The sequence below is a fragment of the Polyergus mexicanus genome, unplaced genomic scaffold (assembly GCF_030449975.1).
Source record: "Polyergus mexicanus isolate NDT 795.1 unplaced genomic scaffold, iyPolMexi1.0 SCAF_16, whole genome shotgun sequence".
NCBI lineage: Eukaryota > Metazoa > Arthropoda > Insecta > Hymenoptera > Formicidae > Polyergus > Polyergus mexicanus.
This window is the reverse complement of record NW_027223336.1, coordinates 832,289-856,790: the sequence shown is the minus strand read 5'-3', so window position 1 is coordinate 856,790 and position 24,502 is coordinate 832,289. Positions and strand designations below refer to the sequence as shown.

General features: G+C 34.5%; 1 protein-coding gene across 3 annotated transcripts in view; it reads left to right on the top strand.

The window, feature by feature from the left end:
- Positions 1 to 22,149, top strand: part of Nachralpha4 (nicotinic acetylcholine receptor alpha4) — a 145,639-nt gene extending 123,490 nt beyond the window's left edge. For 2 of the 3 annotated variants that reach the window (XM_070309245.1, XM_070309246.1), the window contains exons 8-12: positions 2,004 to 2,140; positions 18,901 to 19,047; positions 19,573 to 19,731; positions 20,079 to 20,319; positions 20,621 to 22,149. In XM_070309245.1, coding sequence (XP_070165346.1) covers positions 2,004 to 2,140; positions 18,901 to 19,047; positions 19,573 to 19,731; positions 20,079 to 20,319; positions 20,621 to 20,812 — 876 coding nt within the window. In that variant the 3' untranslated portion in view covers positions 20,813 to 22,149. Of the gene's footprint in view, positions 1 to 2,003; positions 2,141 to 18,900; positions 19,048 to 19,572; positions 19,732 to 20,078; positions 20,320 to 20,620 lie in introns of those variants that run through there. The other variant, XM_070309247.1, reaches the window with a different exon arrangement.
- Positions 22,150 to 24,502: the final 2,353 nt, after the last annotated feature.

Here is a 24,502-nt window from a genome sequence, read left to right as displayed (position 1 = left end):
TCTAATGAAGATATAATTTTTATATCTCGATTTGTGTTATTAATAGATATTTTTTAAGTTTAATGTATATAAAAATATCGAGTATCGGGAAAAGAGAAAATCGATCACATAATAGTCAAACCACTCTTTCATTTGCTGCTTTTCATCGTTTCAAATTTCACGGGGTTTTGTTCGATCAAATTTCATTGTATTATCTCAAAAAAAAAAGTTACATGATCACGATATCGACAAAATTTACATTAAAAAATCTGACTTTTTACCTTTCCACTCGGAGAAAAATGTAATAGCCGATTAATTTTTATTTTATGATACAACCTTAAACACTGTAAAATAATTTTATGCTAATTCTTATATAAATTCAAAATGTATTTTATAGTAAACTTAGAATAATAAACAGAGATAAAATTAATAGGATAATAAAAAGAGAAATATATCAGAAATATTTTTGTAATTTCATTTACTAATAATTTCATTACTTTTAAAGAAAAAAATCCTTTTATTAGAAAATCTTTCTTTTTATTACTGTATTTATTTACTATACTTTGTTTAAAATTTTATTTTACGTCGGAAAAATTACTGTAGTTAGGAAAGTACATATTTGACTTTACAACTTAAACTTGAACCCGTAATATGCCCAATATAAAAGAATATAATAAAACTTTCGGACACAGGGGAACCGTTTCACAGAAGAAGACTTTAAATAATCGTTAACTTGGTTAACTTCTACTTGCACACAATGAATTCCTTACGAAAAGCTTTTAACATATGTTATACTAGATTTAATCCTGTCTGACATTTGCATGTTTATACGCGCGACCGCCTTGCAAATAATCAAGCTTTACGAAAAAATTTCATAACGTTTTACTGCATTCTTTTTTGATTTTTTTTTATGTAATATCGGTGGATTAACATTAGAGAAAGAAAATATATGATAAACAATTCAATACAAACGAAAATTATTAAAGGATAGTGACACTGTTTATATCCTATAATGTCAAAATAAATTACTGTAATATTGATTTATTCATTTACTAACAAGAAAATATTGTTTAATATTATTATTATATATAGTACTTTGGTAGGATTATTTTTACTCATTTTAAATAAATAGTCAAATTGAATATTAAAATGTAAAATTATCTCATCTTATAGCTCGCTTTTCTAATCGTCTTGTACTCGTTTGTTTTTATCATCAATATGCGATAAGACTCCTAAACGTGTTATATGTACTTGATGTTCTTTGTTTACAAGTTTTATTAGAATGAATGGATCACAGATAAATATAAATTTTGTCAACGAGCAACTTTCATCCCACGGTGCCATCCCAACCCCGTTTATCCTTCTGACTCTTGCTCCTTCGTACATTCTTTACGCGAATCATAAATACGAATCTTCTGCTTCACTATTTCGCGACCTTTTACCTTTTACTCTTTCAAATAGGCCTAGAATTTGTCGCCTGTCAAGGGACACATTCTGAAGGAAAAGTAGCATGTGTCTTTGGACTCCCTACTTCCTTGCCTTCTTATTTTCTTCATTTAAGATAACATGGTCGAAATAATGAAATACTTTTTTTTGTACGTGATAACATGATACGGACTAGAAGATAAATTCATTAGTATATTAATTAGTATTGCGCCATATATTTTATTATGTATGTATATACATATTTTTTATTTTTATTATAGACCGAGGATACATTGATATTAAATTAAAAAATAAATGCAAGATAGCATTATATTACACAAAAATACTTATTTGTAATTTATACCACACATAAATTCTATGCAAATGTATAAAAATTCTAAAAAGCTTTTTAGAGGTTTATATATTATGAAGGAGAATTGTGTGAATATAGAAAATGCAAATAATTGAAGATTTTGTAATGTTTTTTTTTTTCTATCGCTAATATAATAAATAAATCTGATTATTTCAAAGCAAACACGTTTTTAATATTTTTACTATATTTTTTATAAAAAATTTCAATGAATATTTTGCAATTCCAGGTAACGCTCTCTATCTCGATTCTCATCAGTCTCCACGTGTTCTTCCTGTTGGTCGTTGAGATCATTCCGCCTACATCCTTGGTTGTGCCGTTGCTTGGAAAGTACCTGATATTCGCCATGATACTCGTCTCGATAAGGTAAGTGCTCCGACACGATTCACAATGGCAATAGAAAAGACGAAGAGCTTTAACAAAAAATTAGCCTCGTATAATACAACACGCTCGCGAAATTAGCTCATCGCCTAACGCAGTTAAGACAAGAAATTGCGTTCGTGATTGTGACAAAATAAACACAGTAGAAAAACAATTTTTGATCGTAGAAAAAAAAAACAGTTTCCGTTGTCCTATTTCGCTCACATTTTCTTGCTTGTCGTGTTATTACGCTATCAACGTTATCGATTAACGCTTCGGCGGCGATTTATCAGTACGTGTTTACGACAGCAACGTTTTCGTAATTAATATAGCCCCCGTACGGAAGATCGTAAAAAGAGGATACGACGACAATCGCCTTTACAGGAAGGCAAAAAACGGAAAAATGACGACGAGGGTTGGAATCGCGCTTTCTCGTGTCCGCTTTCTCGAAATGGACGCTAATTCTCGTAACAACTCGTAGAAGCATCGTTCGCAGCTGTTTCCTCTCCACAATGCGTTCGTTCCATTTTTCCCCAACGTGAAACATTTAACGCCAAATCCTGCACTTCTTAGATCTTTATCTGTGATAGAGAGTATCGGTTATATACTCGATCTCTAAAAGTATGAATTACGATTAGGGAAAGATACCATTTGGCAGCGCGAATATTTATATATATATATATTAATTTATTAATTTACAAATTTAGTTATGTAGTTTAATTTACAAATTAAAAATCAAAAGCTTCTATATAATTTAATACAAATAGATGAGGAATTCTTATATTTCTATACTACTTTCGCGTTATTTCCGAATACCTGTCGTATATATCGGTCAATCGGTCGTCGACATTTCGGCGCATCAATTTCAAGAATGTGTGTATTCACACCCTTTTGAAAGTGCTTGAAGCAGCTAGCACGCGCGCGCGCGCTCGTGGAACCCTTTTCAAAGGGACCTCGTTTCAATATTAATGACGGCATTTGCCGGCTTCGTACCAGCGACATTTAACAAACGAGCCGGTCTATCTACCTCGCCATTTTTACGTGCCACCACGGCGTGATATGTTCTCAGCTCTGTTTTTTCGAACCAGCCAACCTAAAGAGACAGGATTAAAGAGCAAAATGATGAAAAACGAACTATACCTGCGCTATGTGGCGATAAGTCAGTGCGACGTTCTCGCTTTTTTTCCTTTATATATTAAAGAATCCTGCGATTGTTATACGCTTTCATTAGACTCGCATATGCTTCTAAAATGGCAATATAGAAATTGATATAAAATTCTTTGAGAAAATCGAATATTAGTCTCATAGAATATTGCGTTGGTTAATTTATCGTAAAAGATGTTAAATCGATCGACACAATAATCAAATAAAGTCAAAATATTTAAGAAAGCTAGAAAACTAAAATATCGCTCAAATATTACGCTGTTAATTGATAACTTAAAAATTTTTTTAAAGATTATATTATATACTCTCTCTCTCTCTCTCTCTCTCTCTCTCTCTCTCTCTCTCTTTCTCTCTACTTGTTTAAATTAATTAAATTTTCATGCACTGAAAATCATCTGGAAATTTTCGCGTTGTTGTCTACCAAGGCATTCGTGCGAACGGAAAAGAACGATTTCGGAAAAGACGGAAAATCACGGAGCGGCAATAATACCATAAAAGATCTAGCGCTCCCTTGTGAGGACCACGGTTTAGAGAAAAGCGGCAAAGCGCGACATTCGCTTTATGGTGCGGAAAGAAAAGGCGGTAGCGGCAACAGCGATCGTTCTAGTCGTCCTGGACCCGGTCCAAACCCAAGTGGCCCGCCGTCCCTATATCTCGACCTAAGATTTTAGAGCTGACAAAGTATAACGATTTCGTCGCCTTGCTATTCGTTCGTTCGTTATTAACAAATCCGTCGAGGGGGTCGTGGCGATTTTTTATTCGTAAAACGGATTCGGAAAAATATATGATGGACGTTACGTCGACAAACACTTTAGATTAATTGACACAAGCCGCTTTTCATCCCGCCATCCGCGTTACGTAACACGCTCCAGAAGATCAGTCCCGCGTAAATCATAGACTTATGAGACGGAAAGAAATATATTCGGAATTTGCTCGTAGAGAATTTTATTTATATTCACCGTGCTCGCGCGCATCAGCTTTTACAAAAATTTCGTCGACAAGTTATGAATATTTTCGATTCAAAAGAAAACTTTACGAAATTTTCTCGATTGACTTTCGTCCGTCTTTCGTAAAGATATAACGATTTCACAAAAACAGCGTTTCTTATTGATCGCTGTAAACCGGAATCGGTGCGAAAGCCAATCGAGCAAAAGAAGAGGGGAAGAAAGCAAAAGAAGAAGAATAAGAAATATGCTCAAGTAAAGAACAGAAGTGAGACTTCGCTATTGTCTGCGGCGATTGTGTCTCATATAAAGAACGCCCGCAATATCAGCACTTCCGAGAAAAACTCGTTTCGCTAGTCGTAAAACGTGAAGTTTCGATGGAAGGGTAGAAAGAATTCTCGTGATTCTTCTACAAATCTGACATAGCTCTGTGGATACGTATCCGCGAGTCGTAGCGATACATTCGTCATCGCGAGGTTAAGCCCTCATAGCCGGAATTATCGGAAACGGTTGCAGAATATACTTCTATCATAAATTGAACATATCTGGAATCTATCTTCGGAATTAAATTTTTTCGGAAATATGGAATATCGATTGGTACGTGACGGATTTGAATTCCGCGCGTTGTAACATCGGCATTGGCGGACGATCGTGTTTGACATTTCTTCAAGAAATTCGTATCAAATGTCAGGAACTTTTCGTCCCTCGGAATTTTCTCGTTAGAAAAATTTAAAGCGATAATAGATGCGCGATGTTCTCCAAAGCCGAAAATCGATGCCGCTCCGTTTCGCCTAGAAGCAGCGGGCAAGATGTTCCCGATTTAATGCGAGATCCGTTCTAAATATGGTTGCTTATTCCGGACAGCTAAATTGGAAATTCCAGCCGGTAGTCGCGCAAGGCGGAGGTAGAGCGCTAGGAGATTTCCGTTTGCCGACCGCGAACCTCGGCTGCTCCTGCGGGAACAGAATCCAATTTGAACGTAGCACGATTCCCGAATGGAGATAAAGGTTACACCTAAGTACGCCGATCGCGTCACGCATCCGCGCTCAAAACCGAGAAGGAGATACACTTGATAAAATTTCTCTTGGAGAAAGTTAAGATCATTATTATATCCTTCTTTGCGCTCGCTATATATATTCAAATACATATACATATATTCAGATATTTCAAAAGAATGACATTATTTGAAATACGTTGATTATTCCGAAAACCGAAAAGAGAGAGTAAAATATTATTCATAATTGTAACATTTATGAAAAGTTAAGTAACATTTATCAAGTAAGATATAAGTTCCAAGATGGCTGCATATAAATATTATTCTATGACAAGAAAGATTATTCCTCAGGGACTCACAATAGCGAGTACGAGCAAAGCGAACTCGAGATATCCGAGCCACTTCTTATACTATGGAATTTTCTAATCAGATTGACCAAGTCTCTCGGAGATATACCATAAATAGAGATATTTTTAAAAACCGTTGGACTGTATATATTAAAATAATTATTATTCAAATGATCTAACGAGCTAATTTAATTATGTCTCTCTATTCAAGTATTCAAGAATTTTGTTGAAGCTTTTTCCTGTGACCTTATTATATATTTAAATATTTATCTAGTTTTTATCATAAGTAAAAATCTTTTAAAACGCGGATCTTTAATTATGATTGCAAATGTAGATTGAATACTTTGATTAAAAATTGGGCTTCTAGATTGCGATAAGCGCTAATTTAGATAGGAAAAAATGAAGGTAAAATTACTACGAAGAAGAATTCCAGGCATAAGCATTAATTCTACTTACTTCTTTATAATGTCATAAATTTTATTATAAGATTAATCAAATGTTTCTAATTGACGCCCGACCGCGTTTCTTATAATCCTTTAAAAACGAAAAGCAATCTTATCGTTAAATAACTTCGCGAATAAGGAATTTCTCGCCTGTGTTATCTATCTTCGTGTCTTACCTATCCTACAGAGCCATTTTTCGCGCACGGAAATGATATACGGGAGGATTTCTCACGGAGGCACCGAATAATTATCGAATTTAATTTGCTTGGAAAATGGTGGAAAGAGAGAGCTTGAAAAAAAAATGAGAACAGCACTGAAGTGTCGCGAAACTACAGTCGGAAAATAACTGCGAATCCATATTGAGGCCATAATTACAGCCGATCGGGCTTTAAAGCTCGTAAAATCGAGCTTTACAATCTCATCTAGACGTCAAGCATGCGCGCGAAAACTTTTCTATTATATTCCGCGTTTCATTATGTATCTCACCGTTATTTCTTATAGCCAAATTGGCAGACGACGTTGCCTTTCGCGCTCATTCGAGCGAATTTTGCCTTTCGAAATTATTCGTGTCAATCGACGAAGAAGATTTCATGAATGTGCGAATTGTCATATTTTCCACAGTCTTAGGGGCAAAATGGAAACTGAAATTGACATAATGGTTAAAGTCGCGATATATACGAAATGTCGCGGAATTGTTGAAAAGTGGACTTATAATGCTGTTCCCTTGAAATTTAGATACAAGTTTTTTCTTTTAGAGAATTTTTCAAACATTCTTTTCAAGCCTATGTATATTCGAACAGAACGTAATGCACATGTAACATTCTGTGTAATGTAATATTTGGATGCAATCTGGAAAATGTATTTCTTACAATGAGAAAGAGTTTATGAGACGCGTAAAAGATTTGATGCTAATAACACCGGATATATTCCGTTAACGTCAAGATAATGCCGGATGCATGAAAGATTGACATAAATCCCTGGTGACACGCAACGATGCTAGACGCGCCCTACTTGCTCTCCAGGATATCCATCAAAATCCTGTGCACCACGAATCTTAATGCATGCGAGTTGCATCAGCGTGTCGAATTCGAAGGCTCTGCAATCTTTGCATACAAAAGTAAAACGCGTTATCGAAACCAATGATAAATGCTTTAAATGGAAAATGGCAATTTTGTCGACATTCAGATGTCATTTTATTCTTACGTTTAAAGTTTAAAGTAAAAATTAAAAATGTTTATCGATTAATGAAATCTTATTTTGTTAACTTTAAATGGGCTTTATTTAATGATGTGATAAAATACTCTTAATATTAAATAAATTGTGAAGAAATAATGTTGAAAATAAGTAAGATCTAGAAAGCTATCGATGATCACAAATTTTTATTCTTATATAAATTTTACAAGATAATTGTATTATAATTTAAAGCACAAAAGTATTTAATATCGAGAAATGTCAAATGACCGTAAATATAATAGCTATTTATATTTTTAATCTTGTTTAAAAAAAATCTTTCAAGGTTTAAAAGAATCATTTGGTATAATCTACAGATAAATCGCTCTTTAAAGATCTTTATTTTAAAACATTCTATATTCTTAAAAAATGTGTTAACCTTATGCGCGAATAGATAAGAAATATCGCAAGTACCAAGATAGTGAAAAAATTTTGAACTAAACTCTCTGAACATCACTTTTATTCCTTTGTCCTCGTCAGGTATGAAGATGTTATTAGCATGAGTTACTTTCAATCTAAATTGCTAGTCAAGCGAACAATTTTTATACGAGAAAATTGAAAATAGAAACGAGAATGCTTTTTTTCAACATGTAATGAATTTATGGTTTAAAGCGTTTTTTGAAATTATTATACATTTATAGAAATAATGTCCTACTTCAATTCATGCTCACTGTTCCAAATAAGGCAGGTATTTATCGATTTCACGGATCGAAGAGAATAAAGATGAAGAGAAGATTTATTGTATTTGGAAATATATTTTATGCTAATTAAAATATAATGCTCTGAACATTACTTTGTATAACACATATACATTATATATAATTATACTATACAATTTAAATAATCTGATATAAAATACAATATACTGTAATTTTTCTCACAATGATATATAGCTAATATTTATTATACAATATTTATTATAAAGTAATTTCTTTCAATAATCATTAAAAAATATTAAAATATAACCTGTATCTAAATCGATATTTAACAATATCAATTTCATTATTGCGCAATCATCGCATCATTATTTTATTTAATCATGGAAGCTCAATTACTCCTCATAACGTCCAACAGTAACAAAGCTCTTGGATCTCTGCCGGATTTTGTTTTTCGGAGAAACTTTCCGGCAATTCGTCCCGCTATCGACTAAGTTCTTTAGTGCTTGAAGCGAGTGATAGCGTCGAAAATCCGTGCGGAGTGCAGCTATATATAGATGGTTACAAATCCTTACGTGCACCCCGCTATCGAGGTTTATCTCGGATTGCGGTTGACTGGTACTACCCCTTCGCGTCCCATCGTGGTGCGCAAGAGGACACGGCAATCCTTTTCGCGATAAGCGAAACTCGTAAGGGATGATCCCACCCTGCCGCGCTTGGAGAAGCGTCACTGTGTTAGTACGTGAGATACGAGTTTTCCGAAACGCGCGGCTGCGCGTTGTACTTTCGCAATATACGTGCTCCGACTCGCTACCAGAACGTAGAAATATGAAATAATAATATTTGAATTAGATTGTTTATTGCGAAAGTTGTACAAATGTTAACTTTTTTACACACGAACGCGTTAAAAAGAAATTATATTTTAAAACAGAGAGATTGTTATATTTTTTTTATATCAAATTCGAAAATATGCAGTGATCGAAAATATTTAGATTGTACTTTGTTCTTGGTGAGTTTTGTGTAATAAATCTAAATGAAATAATCGAACTATTGCTGAAAAGATTAAAATATCTAAAACTGAAAAATAGAGCGATGTAATTCTGGAATAAAGAATTTATGAAACGTTTTTTAAAATTATATGTGAAATGAAATAAATGTTTGTTGCATTTATTTATCGGGAACACTTATGAGATGTGCATTTAATATAGTGGAAATCGAGCCATTAAATTTCTTCCTGCTTCTTAATACGAGTCTCGACGAAAATTATGCGAGTGCTTCGTCGCAAAGGAACTGAAGAAGTATTTTATTACTTAAGAAAGTTTGCTCGAAATAAATGCTCGCATCGCACTTCTTTCTGGATGCATAAAGTTTTCGCAAGTCTCCGGAATATAAAACTAACTAATATTATAGTATTTTACTTTATCGCTTGTTATTATTGCCTCTTGATATGACATATACAATAATATAAATATACAAATATGGTAAATATCTCTCATTGGGCAAAATTGAACGATTTATTAACGCAATGCATAAATAATCCTTTAGATACTCGTTGATACCTAAAATTCAGTAATAAATAATAACAAATAATAAATAAATAATTGTCTTGCAAATTCATATTTTATATATAAAATTCATGTAAAATATTTTCTACAAATTTTATTTAACATATGACAAGTTAAATATATTGGCAATTTGAAGCAAAAACAAGACATTTGCTAAATGCAAAAATTAAAATAATATAAAAAAAGGCTTATGGTCATTCCTTAAAATAAAAAATAAAAATTTATTGATTTTCATAAAATTATTGACAACTTTGCTACAATTGAATCTTGAGCCACTTTATATGGTTTTCAATAACATTAAGAGTATACCATATATATATATGCAGTGTATAATTCTTCGATAAAATTGTAATAAATATCGCTATAGACATTGATATTGAAACATATAGAAAATATACGGAAAAAGTATATACATATTTAATGTACCTCGTAACATAGCACTATCGTGCACACAAAAATAATTAATTATAACATTAAAAATAGTCGAAGAGTGCACATACGTGCCATGTAAACATAGCTCAACTATCTTGCTAATTCATCATGTCAAGACATTCTCGCAAATATTAATATCATGGAGATTTGCTTTAGGGTCGACGACTCGCGCGAGTTATCACTTGTCTCTCCTTACGCGGGGCTTTTCTACTCGCCCAAGTGGACAATAATGGCATTAGTCCGGCAAACCGACTGAATTCTGTCACCTCGCTCTCTTCCACTTGATTTATCTTGCTAAGATAACATTAACACTTATGTAGAATAGCTAGACTCATCTTCTCTTAACGAAAATTCATTTTGAACACAATATACAATAGCAAACAATTAATTTCAATCTAGCAAACACACATTAAGCGGATTGAAAAAAAATGTTATTATCAATTTTTTAATAACTGAAATCAGGAGAGAGGAAAAGATGAATTCACGAAACGTAAAATTACAATTAATAGTTTTAATTTCTGTAAAAAAAAAAAGGGTGATTCTCTTATAGAATAATAAAAAGAGAAATTATCTCGAAAGGATTAACACAACTAAATTTTAACTTGACGATTTTATTCGCGATGTAATTTGCAAAATATTGCTTGCGAAATACTATGCTAAAGCGTTGATAAAACTTCTTAATTGATGGCAATGAGATACGTGCTTGCGCTCTTTATAGACGTGTGTGAGATGCAAATGGATGTTCGTAAATGGAAGCTCCGAGATAAAATCGCGTAACTTGTCGGAGTTTATAGCCATGATGAAAAATGCATCCGCCATGCGATACAACGGCGTTGCATTCGTGTTGCATGCGCGATTATGACAGATCGTCTTCTGACGAATCGATGTATGATCTCAATATTTTAACGCGTGTCGATTCGAAAGCCGACTATAACGATACTCTGAAAGTAGAAGATGCAAATTTTCTTGTTTTCGCTAACGCGAGCGATAACGAGTGCTAAAATATGCACGAAAATTTACGAGCATGAGGATATTAACGTCACTGTAAACTTTATGCGCGATTAAAGCAAACAGTGAGATTTATTGACAAAATTTATTTTGCGTAATAAATTAAACAGCTCGCTCACTTTAGCGAGAACGGACCATCAACTCTCGTAAATGCATATTTGATGAGTTTTTTTACACACAGATTTCAGCTTTTCCTCTAGGATTCTTTTGTAAAGTATTCCCTCGTTTCATACATGAGTATATATCGTCGTTATTTTATAAAACCTTCAACGCGTCGTAAAATTGTACATGTTAGAAGAGAGATGGAAGACGAACTTTATATCATTAATTTTATGATGTGATATATTATTGCTTAATATATTAACGGATGCAAAATATAACTTTTTCCATCCTATAGAACTCAGTGAATAGAATCTAATAATATTAAAATCATTAAATAGACGACTCTTGATTGCCTGAAAGAAATAACGATAGTATGTAAAATAACGGGAGCGAAATAAAATGCGCAAGTTCTCTTTTATTATATATTTATTTACGATTTTAAATATGTTTATATTACAAGAAAACACATTTTTCAAAATTTAAGCTAAATTATTTACAACTTATCTCAAATATTCCGTTTTATTAATTATTTTGAATGAACATTTGTTTGTATATATTAATTGTTATGAATTGGAATCGAATGCACAATTTAAATTTAAAGTTTTCTCTCTTGTATTTCGTTCTATTCTGTAACATCTGATTCGCTCCATTTCACCGCTTTTGAATCTTGCATCCCTATTCGTCGAGTACCTTTTCCGAGTGGACAGTGATGTCGTTACTCTCGCTAAGTAAATTTCATCGCCTTGAGTGCCGCTCTCTTCGACTTGTCACGCTTGTAAACGGCAGCGATGTTCCAGTTCGTGTCAGCTTCTCTATTAAAAGTTTCGTCCGTACGACAGCATCTTTATGTCAAAATACGACGGAAAGGCAAAGAGGCGCAAATGTCGATTCACTTTCAAGGATCTTAAAAGCGACACTCGCTGACAAAAACGTTCAAGCATAAAGAAAGAATCTGTGTCGAAGTCTTAAAAAAGGACGAAAATGTTAAATGTGTATTACAATTATACACACACACACACACACATATATATATATATATTAATTATAATTTAAAGACGACATGGAAAAATGATTTAGGAAAAATGGATATAAACTGTTTGAACATTTGGTTTTGGAAATTTTACTCCGGAATAAATATTGTAGTTAACGGTAACGAAATACAATTACGATATTGATATGTATAAAATTTACGAGAATACTTACCAAAATTGGAAGAACTGATAAATAAAATTATTAATAATATTCTATGCCGAAAAACAATAGCGATGCTTGACGCAAAAAATTGTTCCCGAAAAATTATAAAAATATCTGCCGATGGAAATTCGAAGAACGCATATATTCATGTGAAATTTCTTTGCAACCTAACGGACAATCGATACACACATTAAATTCGAATGCGGATTGATAGAGCAAATAGATGAAGAATAAAAGATGATATGTTCTCTCTCTTTCTCTTTCCTTCTTTTCCGAGAAGAACCATCGTTCTTCTTTGATGCCAGCTACAGTGATTGAGTGAATAAAACGACGAAGCACTTTTCTCGATACTGACTCGATACTGACAAGAAGATTTATGATAAATACGCATGAATAACGATAGATATATAGATCTTACACTGTACAGCACACTGTTCATTAACGAACTATATTTTTTGCAATTGAATTTTTGTAATTATCAATATTTCTCTCTAATTCTAACAATCTCACATTTACAAGAAACATGTATCTTAATGTTAACCGACGAATGTATTTTCTTGCTCATACAATATTTTCTCAAATTCTTTATTAACTATAAACAATTAATAAAGCATAATCTTTTTGCCGACGATCGGAATATATTCTACTTTAACATTTACATCATATTATACCGTATAAAATTTTGCAATCGAACGGTACATCGATTTTTTTATATGAGAATACTGCATGGCATTAAATGGGATTATGCGATCTTTATCGACATTGCGATAACGCGCTTGAACACGTTACCACTAGGACACGTTATTAAATATTCAATGGATGATCATATGGGATTTATTACCTCGCGAGAGACGGGCTTGAAAAACGTTATTGTCCGGCGGCTTCCAATATGACCAGAGTCCGGAATGAAAAAAATATTCCGAACAAGTTCGGAACTCAGTTGCCATCGATGTGAAAAATGTTAGAAGAAACGCCGTACACATAACCGAAAGGGATGAGAGGGAAGTCGATACCTCGGCCGAATGACGTAGACGACGCGAAAAAAAAAAGAGACAAAAAGAAAGGGGATGAAAAAGTTTGTACGTGCTCGCATTACCGATAGGATTGTATCAGCGAACTTTAAATAAGTTCGGAACTCGGACCCTGGCCGCGGGGCCCATTACGATGCCGATTGGCGCATTAAACGGCGAGAGGGAAATATCACCCCAACTTTTGCGATCCTTCAAACGTGAATTTTCCGCGCGATCTTGTTACAGAGCGTATCAAAGCTCTTACTGTCCAGGTTTCCTTCACACACTGTTGCCTTTAAATAGAGAAGATCCTTAAAGTCACATATTTTATTATTTCAAGATATTCAGATTATTGTATATATTTCTCTTTAAAATATATTGAAAAGATATTGTCCAAACGATTTAATGAGATATGTTTAATAAAATAATTACGCGTATATATGTGCATAACGATATAATACGATAGCATACACATAAACATCTTTTATAATCAATAGCATGTAAATATGATTAGATAATATTGAGAAATCTTCTTGGAAATTAGAAATTTATACATTCTTTCACATATTCAATTGTACATATGCGATGTAACGTGTTCAGTTATAACTCTAAGGCAATTTCCAACGATGTTGCGGCGATCGATAAATAATTCCGCTAAAGACCTCGGAACCACACCAACCGGAATACATTAACCCGAATTAATACGTTTACGTTTCATTCGCGAATTCAATATTTGCCAGCGGATAACAGCGGATATGCGAGCATCAGCAAACACGGGCACTCCTTACATCGCTAGTTGAGATTCTATCCAGAAATAGAATTTATTGCAGTTTCGCGATGTAATAAGCGTTCGATTCAAAAACGGACAGTTCTCTCTTGTGCATGTTTCGAAACTTTTAATTAAACTTTTGTGTAGTGTAGACCATGCTTATACCGCTAATAAGAGAGAGCAAAGTCGTACTTAGCAACTTTAGTTTAATTTAAATGTTAAATGTGCAGTTTAAATGAAACTGCTACAGCGATGTATCAGAAAGTTAATCCCGCTTGAATGGATTAATATAAACATTATAAAAATGTATACTGTGTATTATAAATTTTTTCCTAATATATACATAATCTCCAAGATGTATATTGTACATCCACAGAGTTTACTGTCGCAAAGATTGCTCTTTCCTTTTAAATATTAGATCTTGTAAATTGAAAAAAACACTATTAAAAGACGTTAATTTAATTAATGCGTACATAAAAATTGAAAAATATTTGTCATTCGAACATTAATTAATCTGAAATTATTTCTGCAGAAACGACGTACAAATTATTTTAAATTATAATATCATATATATATTCTACTATATTATCACCACAATTCGTGCTCTCTAGCAAAGTTTCAAGAGATCATCTTTTTCTTGCATTAAAACACAACGAACAATATAGTTTACAAAGTGCACTATGAGTCTCAAGGTGTTCGCTCCCGATAGCGGTAACTTTAATCGTTCTTTCGCATCTTCTGACGGGATATAACAAAGTTAACGAGTGGAAAAAAACAAAGTATACGCGACAACTTATCTATCTTCTTCTACTTCTTCCTTTTTTCCGGAAACTTTGTTGAGAGTCATCTCACGGTTACGAGCAGTGGAAACTCACGGTTGCAGTTCGATCAGGCGAGACGCCATAGAGTTACCCTCTTCCGATCATTCGCCGGTCTACGTGCTCGAGATACGTGAAGGACTTTTTCGAACGTGATTAGGATTCATGCGGTCGCCACTTCGAAGATGAACGGTCGCAAAACGGTACGTAGAGTACGCGAAGTAGGTCAAGCCCACGAGGACGGTCCGAGAAGACATATTTCGATTCGCCGAAAGAGCGAAGAGAGAAAGAGAGCAACGAAGAAAACGCGAAAATGTACCGAGGTAATGCATCATCCGGATGTAGGTTACATCCTGCTTAGCTCGACCTGGCTTTGGAGCCTATTATAGCTTCGCAGTTAACAATTCTCGTTCGTTGTTCCCCTGAGAACGTACAGTTACTTATGGAGAAAGAATAATTTTTCTCGTTTGCCCGTTTTTTTATTTTATCCTGTCAGATTGTTGGGAATATATAAATAATGGTATAAATAATGATACAATAATTTTGATGTATCGCAATTATTGTCGTCGCTCTTGCTATTCTGAACCGCCGCGCTTTTTCTATCTCATCCATTTTCCTAAACCTTCGCATTTCTCGCGCATCCCCTTTATCCCCTCTCTCTCTCTACATTTTTTGTAAAGCTTTTCCGGACCCTTGCTACCATCTCGCGTAACATTCTTCTCTTCGTGACTGATGGCTGACGATGATGAAGCAAATTTGTATGACGTCGTTTCTCGAGCGTGACTCGGCTGATTCATATCCGTACTTGCGTTTTGTCAAAAAAATCACGCGACATTATTTTCTTTGCTGGAAGAGCCTTATGCATAAAGCAGGTGACCATTTAAATTTCTAAAGGCAATGTAGTAAAAAGTGGGGTACGTCTTCCTTAAGATATGCTTCCTTATTGTCAGAACTTTTCTATATACGTTTTATTTTAACTCGAAAGAAATATATTTAACCTAAATGCGCGAAATGTAAATGGTTGGCTTTAAATAATGTGTCATTTGTAAGAAAAAAACGCGTAAGCTCGCACAGCGCACGTTACGCGAATGAAGAAGCATATTTCTTCTTCTTCTTTTTATTGTTAGATGTACACTGGCGAGCAATAGACTATGCGCATCCGAGATCTAATGGTCTTTTTCTTAGAAAATTGGTAGAGAAGTAAAGGATCGTCCTGTGATCTCACGATTCATTCCACGTCCACGAGTGCCTTGGAACAGCGAAATGCTTTTTACTCCCCGATAGCTCTCAAATTTGCAATATTTCTTTGGATTACGCGGCCAAGTCGAGCCGCGATGAGCGCGAGATGAAGATTACTTATCTCTGAGGCGGATTCAGTCTTCATTGAAAGAAAAAGAAAAATCGAAGAAAGAAAAGGAAGAAGAATCGGTTAAGCGTAACAATATGCGCGGCGACCGTCGTGAATTATTTTCAAGAAAATATTTGATATTCAACCTTCTCATTAAGGAAGATTCTGGTTTTACAATATGAATGCGCATTGATAAAAGCGAAATCTTTTTCAACGATGTAGCTTTTGTAGAAATTTTTATGTGCTCTGTTGCATGAATTATAAACATTTCTCTTAATTAAAGATACAAATCTCCGAGAATTAAAAATCCTGCAGAATAAAGAATATTTTAATATTATTTTATATAAGCTTTATAGAATAAATTCTCTTATGCATTCAATATCTTTTCTAAAGAAAAGTACTTTTACGCGCATTTTAAAATGAATAAATAAAAATTAAATTAAACGCTACGAGAGAAACGCGCGAGGATGAAATCGAAACGTTTGAAGCCGATTTGGAAACTTGAAAGGGAATCTCGAGTATTAACCATTATTGACGTGGAGGATGTTAAACGTGTCTCTACGAAGCACGTAGCCTCAGCCTTAAGACGCATACCGAGCAAATCGATGATCTACTTGGGCAACGAAGAGAGAAGCGATGAGTCTCCTTGAAGACGAGGGAGTCAGCAAATTGGCGAATTGGGCCGACAGCATGCGGGTTGTTGTTTGAGTGGAAGCCACGTGCCCTTCCGTATATGTATAAATCTGAGGATACGTGTGTGAGGAAACCTCCTAATAGCTTTGAACGTTGCAGGGACGCAGTAGGTGTGACACATTAATCAGTAGCGGTGTTCGCTAAGGGTGGGCACCAGCCACTCGTGGAGCCGAATCTCGAAACATGCAACGTCTCACTCGGATGTTGCGCACTTCTCGTGATTCCGGACGTTGAAGATATAAATTGAAAAAAAATACCGCTCTGATACCGATAGCTCTTTTAAGCTGACTTGATTGAGGACTTAAAGAATATCGCGACATAATACCAACGCGAGGAAATTTACGCGAAGAGAAGATAAATAACAAATTATTATTTTTTAATTATTCAATTTTAAACGAGCAAAGAATCTTAGAATCTATTTACATCCTAATTTCGTCATCACAATGCATAATGGAAAATTTAAAAATCGTAAAAAAAGAGGAGCGTTCAATCAAATTTCTAAATCGAAGAAATTGAATTTTAAGTTTACGAAGAAATTTTTAAGAAATTTATCGTTCACGTAAAGTACAATCTCTGCCACATCCTGTATAACGCCAAATCCTTTTTCTATCAAGATTTTAAAGGGAGTATTTCGTTCTTCTTAGTTCGACATCATTATAAATTTTCGCTGACAAGAATACGACAAATTCCATAGCATTCACCATTTTTACGATTGCATATTTATCTTTACAAAGTCTCTTTATCATTATAACAAGAAATTTCATTATTTCATCTTCTTCTTATTTGTTTAATATATGTATAGCGCGCTGAAATCGATTCAATAATTGAGTCTAAGAACATAAATATATAATGTAATAATCAATTAAATGTTTTATATATAAATAATTTTTATATAAAACATAAAAAATATGTATATAGCATTTAAATGATAATTTATATTAAAATGTTAAAATTTATCTTGATACTTTACCGGAAATACCTTTCTTATCACGTCTTTCGTCCGAGATTACACATTTAGAGCGAAGATGGTTTCGAGGACGTCTAATACGCGAACATTATGGCGCGTTTTGCCCGAGAATGACTAACGCGCGAGCTCGCCAGAAATGATAAAAAGCGAACGAGAAGATCGAGGATCCACGTCGCTGCGGCAACGTAGTTCGAATCTATAAATGGTTCCAAGTCGTGTCAAAGGGAAATGGATCCAATTTAAATCGCGGTCTGTCCTTTATCCAACCGGCCAGCCAGATTTCCCCATCGTCGAACGGATCTGCGTTATGAATGATCTCGTGAGATTTACATTTCGTTCTGCCTCCAATGCCAATTCTGGTTATACGTTACGGCAATTTGCCTTCGTTCGACAAGATGAGCTTGCGGATGAATCGAACATTTTTTCCCAAATTCTGGCATCTTGGAAAAATCTAGTCTATTAAAAGTGAAAACACACTCGACTTTTTATGTGACAGTATCATATAAAGCGCAAGTTAACATGTTATTGCTTCAAAAATGTCTTTGATATTTTTTTTTTCGGCAAAAATTTGCGATTACTATTAAGATAACAAAGCCATTGTGTATAAAGAGCTTGTGTGATTATAATTGCAGTGGTACGAATCTACTACGTATACGACCCCGTGTACTGTACGTAGGAAGACTTCTTTTCTAGCTTACTGTGGATTAAAATCTCCACCGTAATAAAGCGATGCTTATTAAAAATTTAATTAGAGTTCTATTAAAATTAGATCGTAGTCCGTTTCTGGTTACGTTACTATGCAAAATGGATACAAGAATTGTATTATTGGAATTATATATTTGGAATTATAATAATATTTACATTATGATATACGTAATGAATTTGTTTTTTGTTAGTAACACTCTATGCAATCAATAATTTTCAGATTACCTATTATTTAAAATATTGCTTATATATTGTATATATTATAGATAATAAAATAACTTGTAATAACATAATATATATGCTGGTATTTATTTTTTAGTAACATACTTTTCATACGTTTATAACAACTAAACGATGTCTCTCTTTATATATTTCAGTATATGCGTCACGGTGGTCGTTCTCAATGTTCACTTCCGTTCACCACAGACGCACAAAATGGCACCCTGGGTGAAGAGGGTTTTTATACACATTCTTCCGCGACTTCTAGTCATGAGAAGGCCTCAATATAAATTTGAAGCAAACAGGTATCGCACATACACACACAAATATAATCGGAGAATACGTATTTATTGTTCAAAGATATAAAGAGAAATTTATTATTTTATGTATATCTTCACTTTTCACTTACTTTAAGAAATTTAAAATTGAAGATTGTTAAAAATAATTTTTTTCGCTTTTTATCTTATCTATTTTAAAAAATTTTAATTTTTTTAGAATTATTTATTAATATATTTAATATCAAAAATTACAAATATTCGGAAGAAATGTCATATTTTTACAAAGAATAAGTCGACTTCAATCTGATTAAAAAGTACGCGAAGAAAACAGTCAGAGCAGTACTTTCAAAGCATCTAAATTTGCACCAGCGACAGAGATCAATAGTCAAGAGTTTTGTTACGTAAAAATTTCACGTTATATACATATTTGGCGCGCGAGTTTGCCTTGTATTCTAGTCTCGACAATGATCATCAGTCAGTCATTCACCGTGCCGCTTTTAGAATACGACACCCGCATTAAAGTTCTCCGCGCCCGATTGTCCGCGTTTACAGGTACACTTCCGGTAGAGTGTTAATGAGGACCGTCAGGGGAAAAGAGAAAACCTGCTATTATCCTTACCATCCATCGACTCAGGAAGACAGTGAGGAGCACCTCACACCCAAGAGATTCCACAGCCGTCCTCCATCAAAGGAAGACCTCTCGCCTTCCAGGTATTTATGATAATACGAAACGCTTCGTAATTACCTCTTTGATCTTGATATTCTCTTACAGACGCTTTCCAGACTAACATTGACATATTTTGCTAAAGAATTATAATTGTAAATTTAAAGAGGGAGGATAATTATAATAAATAATATAATTGAATTGTATAATTACATTAAATTTAGGATAATTTTTTTAGATTAACTTTTTTTACGAATTATCTTCAGATTAAATTATAAATTATTATTGTCCTTATAATATGTTGAATAAAAATACTGCACAATACTGGGAGAAATATGTGCATTAATGGGCATGAGTAATATCAACAATATTATTCGTCCTTTATTCACTTTAGTCTTACAGACGGTGCGAGGTTTGGAGGTAGCTGCTTAATTCACGGTCCCCCTTTACCATTGCATACCGAATGCGAGGATCTCTCGGTTTCCGGAGACGGAGGCATACAGGAAGTCAAAAGTCCCGTACTCCGAAGCCCGCCCGCCTTCTCGCATTCCCGCTGTCCGCCGGAAGTGCACAGATCCTGCATCTGCGTGCGTTTCATCGCCGAGCACACCAAAATGCTCGAAGATTCGACTAAGGTATAAATCCATTATAAATCAAATGAATAAAATACGAATAAGGAAATGAAAATAAATAAATACAAAATATATAAAAGATCGGCTTTTTCAATAAAAAAATTTTATTGATATCTTTATTTATTTGTTTCTCTTAATAATATTTTATAAAATCTATAGCCGATTATGTGGATAGAAAAAGAGACATTTATTGTATTTGGATTACATAGATTAAGTTCCCCTCTACGGTCTCAAAATATTTTATTTCACTTAATCGTTAATAGATAACAGTGAATTGAATCGGCACGATCGATGCTCCTTGCAGGTAAAAGAGGACTGGAAGTACGTGGCGATGGTTCTGGATCGATTGTTTCTTTGGATTTTTACCCTGGCCGTCTTGGTAGGCACCGCGGGCATCATCTTGCAAGCGCCTACTCTGTACGACGATCGAGTGCCCATCGACAAAAAGTTTAGCGAGTTCGCGACCACGGCAGTGGTCAAATGTCCGCCCCAGTAGTCCATGCCCGAGCCCTGCACCGTAGAGAAAGATTAAGGATCGGAAGCACGGACCCCTCCCCCCCGTCCTAATTTTAGGAGAGTCCGCAAGCTCCAGCTCCTTATCCTCAACGATGAAATTACGGCAAAAGGGCTCCGATCTTACAAAGGATGAACCGGAAGTATATGACCGGCGATTTTGACGATGAATGGGACGCTATGTTCCTCTGAGAGAAGAAAAAAAAACTGAAAGAATGAGATAGAAAGTCATCGATTTGCAGAGATAATCTCGTGGATAGAAAGACGAGAATCATTGCTCCTTGAGAAGGAAGGCGATAGACGTTTGTTACGAAACCTTAGAACGGGAGGACTCGAGACAACGACGCGTCGTCGTTTGAATAAAACTGCACTCCCATCTATTAAGAAAACTGCGTCTCCCAAATAAAGGACGCGTTGACCGGCGCGAGATTCGCCACACACACATACACACAGGTGACCTACACACACCTACATAGTCTGCTCAAGTAAATCGTAATATGAAGCTGCCACTACTTAATCGGGTAAACCTAACACACATCGGATGGACTTTACGATGTAACACTGTAAGTAATTTTAACGCCTCGAGAACGAGAAAAGCGAGAACCGAATCTTCGCCAACGTTCGCCTAAACGCGCGCGAGCAAGCGTCAAGTATCGTTCGAGTAGGGCTCGGAACCGAACGTGAATTAAAACGCGAAATTAATCAATATCTTTTTTTCAATCTATACGTTATAGATTTATAATCTAGTATGCGAGACGCAGCCAATATTGAAAACTGGTCAATCCGAATTATACGACCGGCTTTTAACGTAACATTGTATCGCAACGTCGATCGTGTCGCGGCTGTATGTCGTAGCAGTATTTTACGCACACTGTTTACGCGAAGAAATAGCGCCGATATATAGCGAGCATTTCACTTTTTTGAACGTAGAACATTTTTTATACCAAACGCGATATCCTCCGAATAATTCCATACTTTGTTGCCGCGCGATGCGGTACATTTACTGGCACTTGAGGGTTGCAAGAGTTTCGCGACACACGCAGCCGGGCGAATAAGAAACTGCAATAGTATATTCGATCCTTACATGCGCGAATGATTCTTCGCTCGAGCAAACGCCACGTTTCGCAAGCGTACGTTTTGTATTGTAATGCGGGTCGTAAACCGCTCGCATTACGTGAATTAATTAGGTAATCACCGCATAGGTAGTTCGTCGTACACAGACCTAGGGTGTAATCTTACTTGAAATATATAACCAGTAAGTAATTTTAAAAACGTACCCGTGTTTATACGAGCACAATATATATATATATATATATATATATATATATATATATATATTTAAATATCTTAAATATATATATATATATATATATTTAAGAGCGATGGACGAGCCGATGGCGCGTCGGTAGCGCGGAGCAATTATATTTTGCCTCAACTATATATACGTGAGAGGCTCTCTATATAGAGATACATCCTAAATATTATATTTAATCAGCTATATATAACATAATCTCTCTTCTGATATTATCAATTATACTTCCATAAGTAATGTCTTTACGAACGCTTCGTATCCCCAAACACACTTGATTTTTTCGCGTCCAGTGCTTCTCGATCTTTTCCCTCTATCTATATAAGCGATGTAAATATATTTATTCAGGCGTGTGTAATTATTTGTCATCGTTTCCTGCAACTTTTCCGCGGTTCTCCTTCCAAAGTGGAGGAGGCACTGATCGGGTGGACTCGCGTCGCCGACGCATCTCGCGTTATCTCGTCCCGAGAATAAGATTATATTGTATTTTGTAACGAGAAAGGTGAAACACGCGAGAATACTACAATAAAAAGTAATTGATAGTACGGTAAGAACAAGTAAAGCATACGAATTCTAAAGCTGATAGTTGTAGGGAATTGAACGACCGTTGACGCCGTTGTTCAATACCGGTAGTTTGTGGTCGTTGTCATTGTGAGTTGTCATTCATCATTTCGCCTTTTATTCCGTTTTCCTTTATAGACAGTTACGCGTCATGTATGATACTCGTCATCGTGGTTAAACGATCGTTAGTCGCGAATCGCTTCGTGCGGATTGTTACTCGCGAGAGTGTAATTTAACATCGGAGAATTTTGGAGTTTTCTTGTCTAAATCGCAATTACTATAATATTTTCCATATATTTGAGAAATTCGGATAAAACTTTCTGTGATTTCTAATTTACTCTGAAATTGATGGAGACATTAAATATATGTCATTAATTTATATAGAAATATATTGAAGTTTCCATTAGATCAACTGATGGAAAATAATCGATTATTATAAATTGAAACAAAAAAATCTACGACTCTATTCGAGGCCGACATTTACATACATAGACAAAGGATGAAGGAGCCGAATTGCTCCTTCGATCGACGGTCGAAATTCGCATTCCCGATTCTCCGACGTTCTTAGAAATCTTAATGTTAGTCGTAATTAAAGAGTAATTTTGCGCATTCTAAGTACAATGCCGTAGTACTTGGAACTGTAAATATATATATACATATATTATATATATAATTACGGCGAGGAATAACGATTCCCCATTACTACTGCCATTAAAATGCAAGATCGTTACTTTACGAGCGTTTTTAGGAGCTGTTACTTGAACCGCCGTCGATCGTAAAAGACAATATCCGGCATACGATCGCCGATCGATCATCGGGCAAATCGATCAGAGTGTAAAATTTCTAATTATTTCTTCTCGAGACTCGGACGATTATTTCTTCTCGATCGATGCCCCGATTGATTTATACCGGATATTATCAAGCGACGTCATGTGCGAGGATGAGAATACACGTGGTCGCTATCTGATTGAAATCTGCGTCCAGCGAACGCATTAGATTCGAAGGAAATAAAAAGACGTACATTTAGACGTATATTAGAATAGTAGGTTCGAGGGATTCTCCTAGCGAAAAAGCGAAACAAATCTATTCCGCACTTAGGTCGTTAGGAAAACAACGCATACGTTTTCTATGATAGAGCTATGAATTTACATGTTACTTGAAATAACGCAACGAACGGTGACTTTCAAGTCGACGGCGATTTTATTGCAAAGACGGCATCTGAATCTAGTTACAGCATAATGTATGAAAACCATTTTGGTGTTTTAGTTTCTAATAAACAGAAAAAAAATAGAGAAGCCATTTTTAGCTCGATTTATTTTCTTAAATTTCTTCAATAATTCTTCAATAATCTTAATTTGATACTTGTAATAATTTTGCATTTTTTAATCTTCCAAAAATATGTCAAAGCACCTTACTTAAATTTAACTATAATAGTTAAATGCTGAGATAATAGAAAATCGAGACAACACTTTACACAGGTTTCCTGACAAAGTAGGGAGTATTCAAATTTTATATTATATAGAAAAAATATTTTTTTAAATATGTTAGTAAAATATCGAAATGTTAAATAATTCATACGTGTGTAGTCTATATATGTTTAACAAATTTTTGTGTATGTTTAACAAATTAAAAAGAAATTTTAATTATACAAAATAAATTTCTATCAATTAATTTCTTCTAAATTATTCTTATTAGCAGAAATTTTTTAACATTTTAGCAATTTTTCTCATTGCCACAATCTCTATAGAATTAACTTTGTATTCAGAAAACATAATAAAGCTGTATTATTAAAAACATCCAACA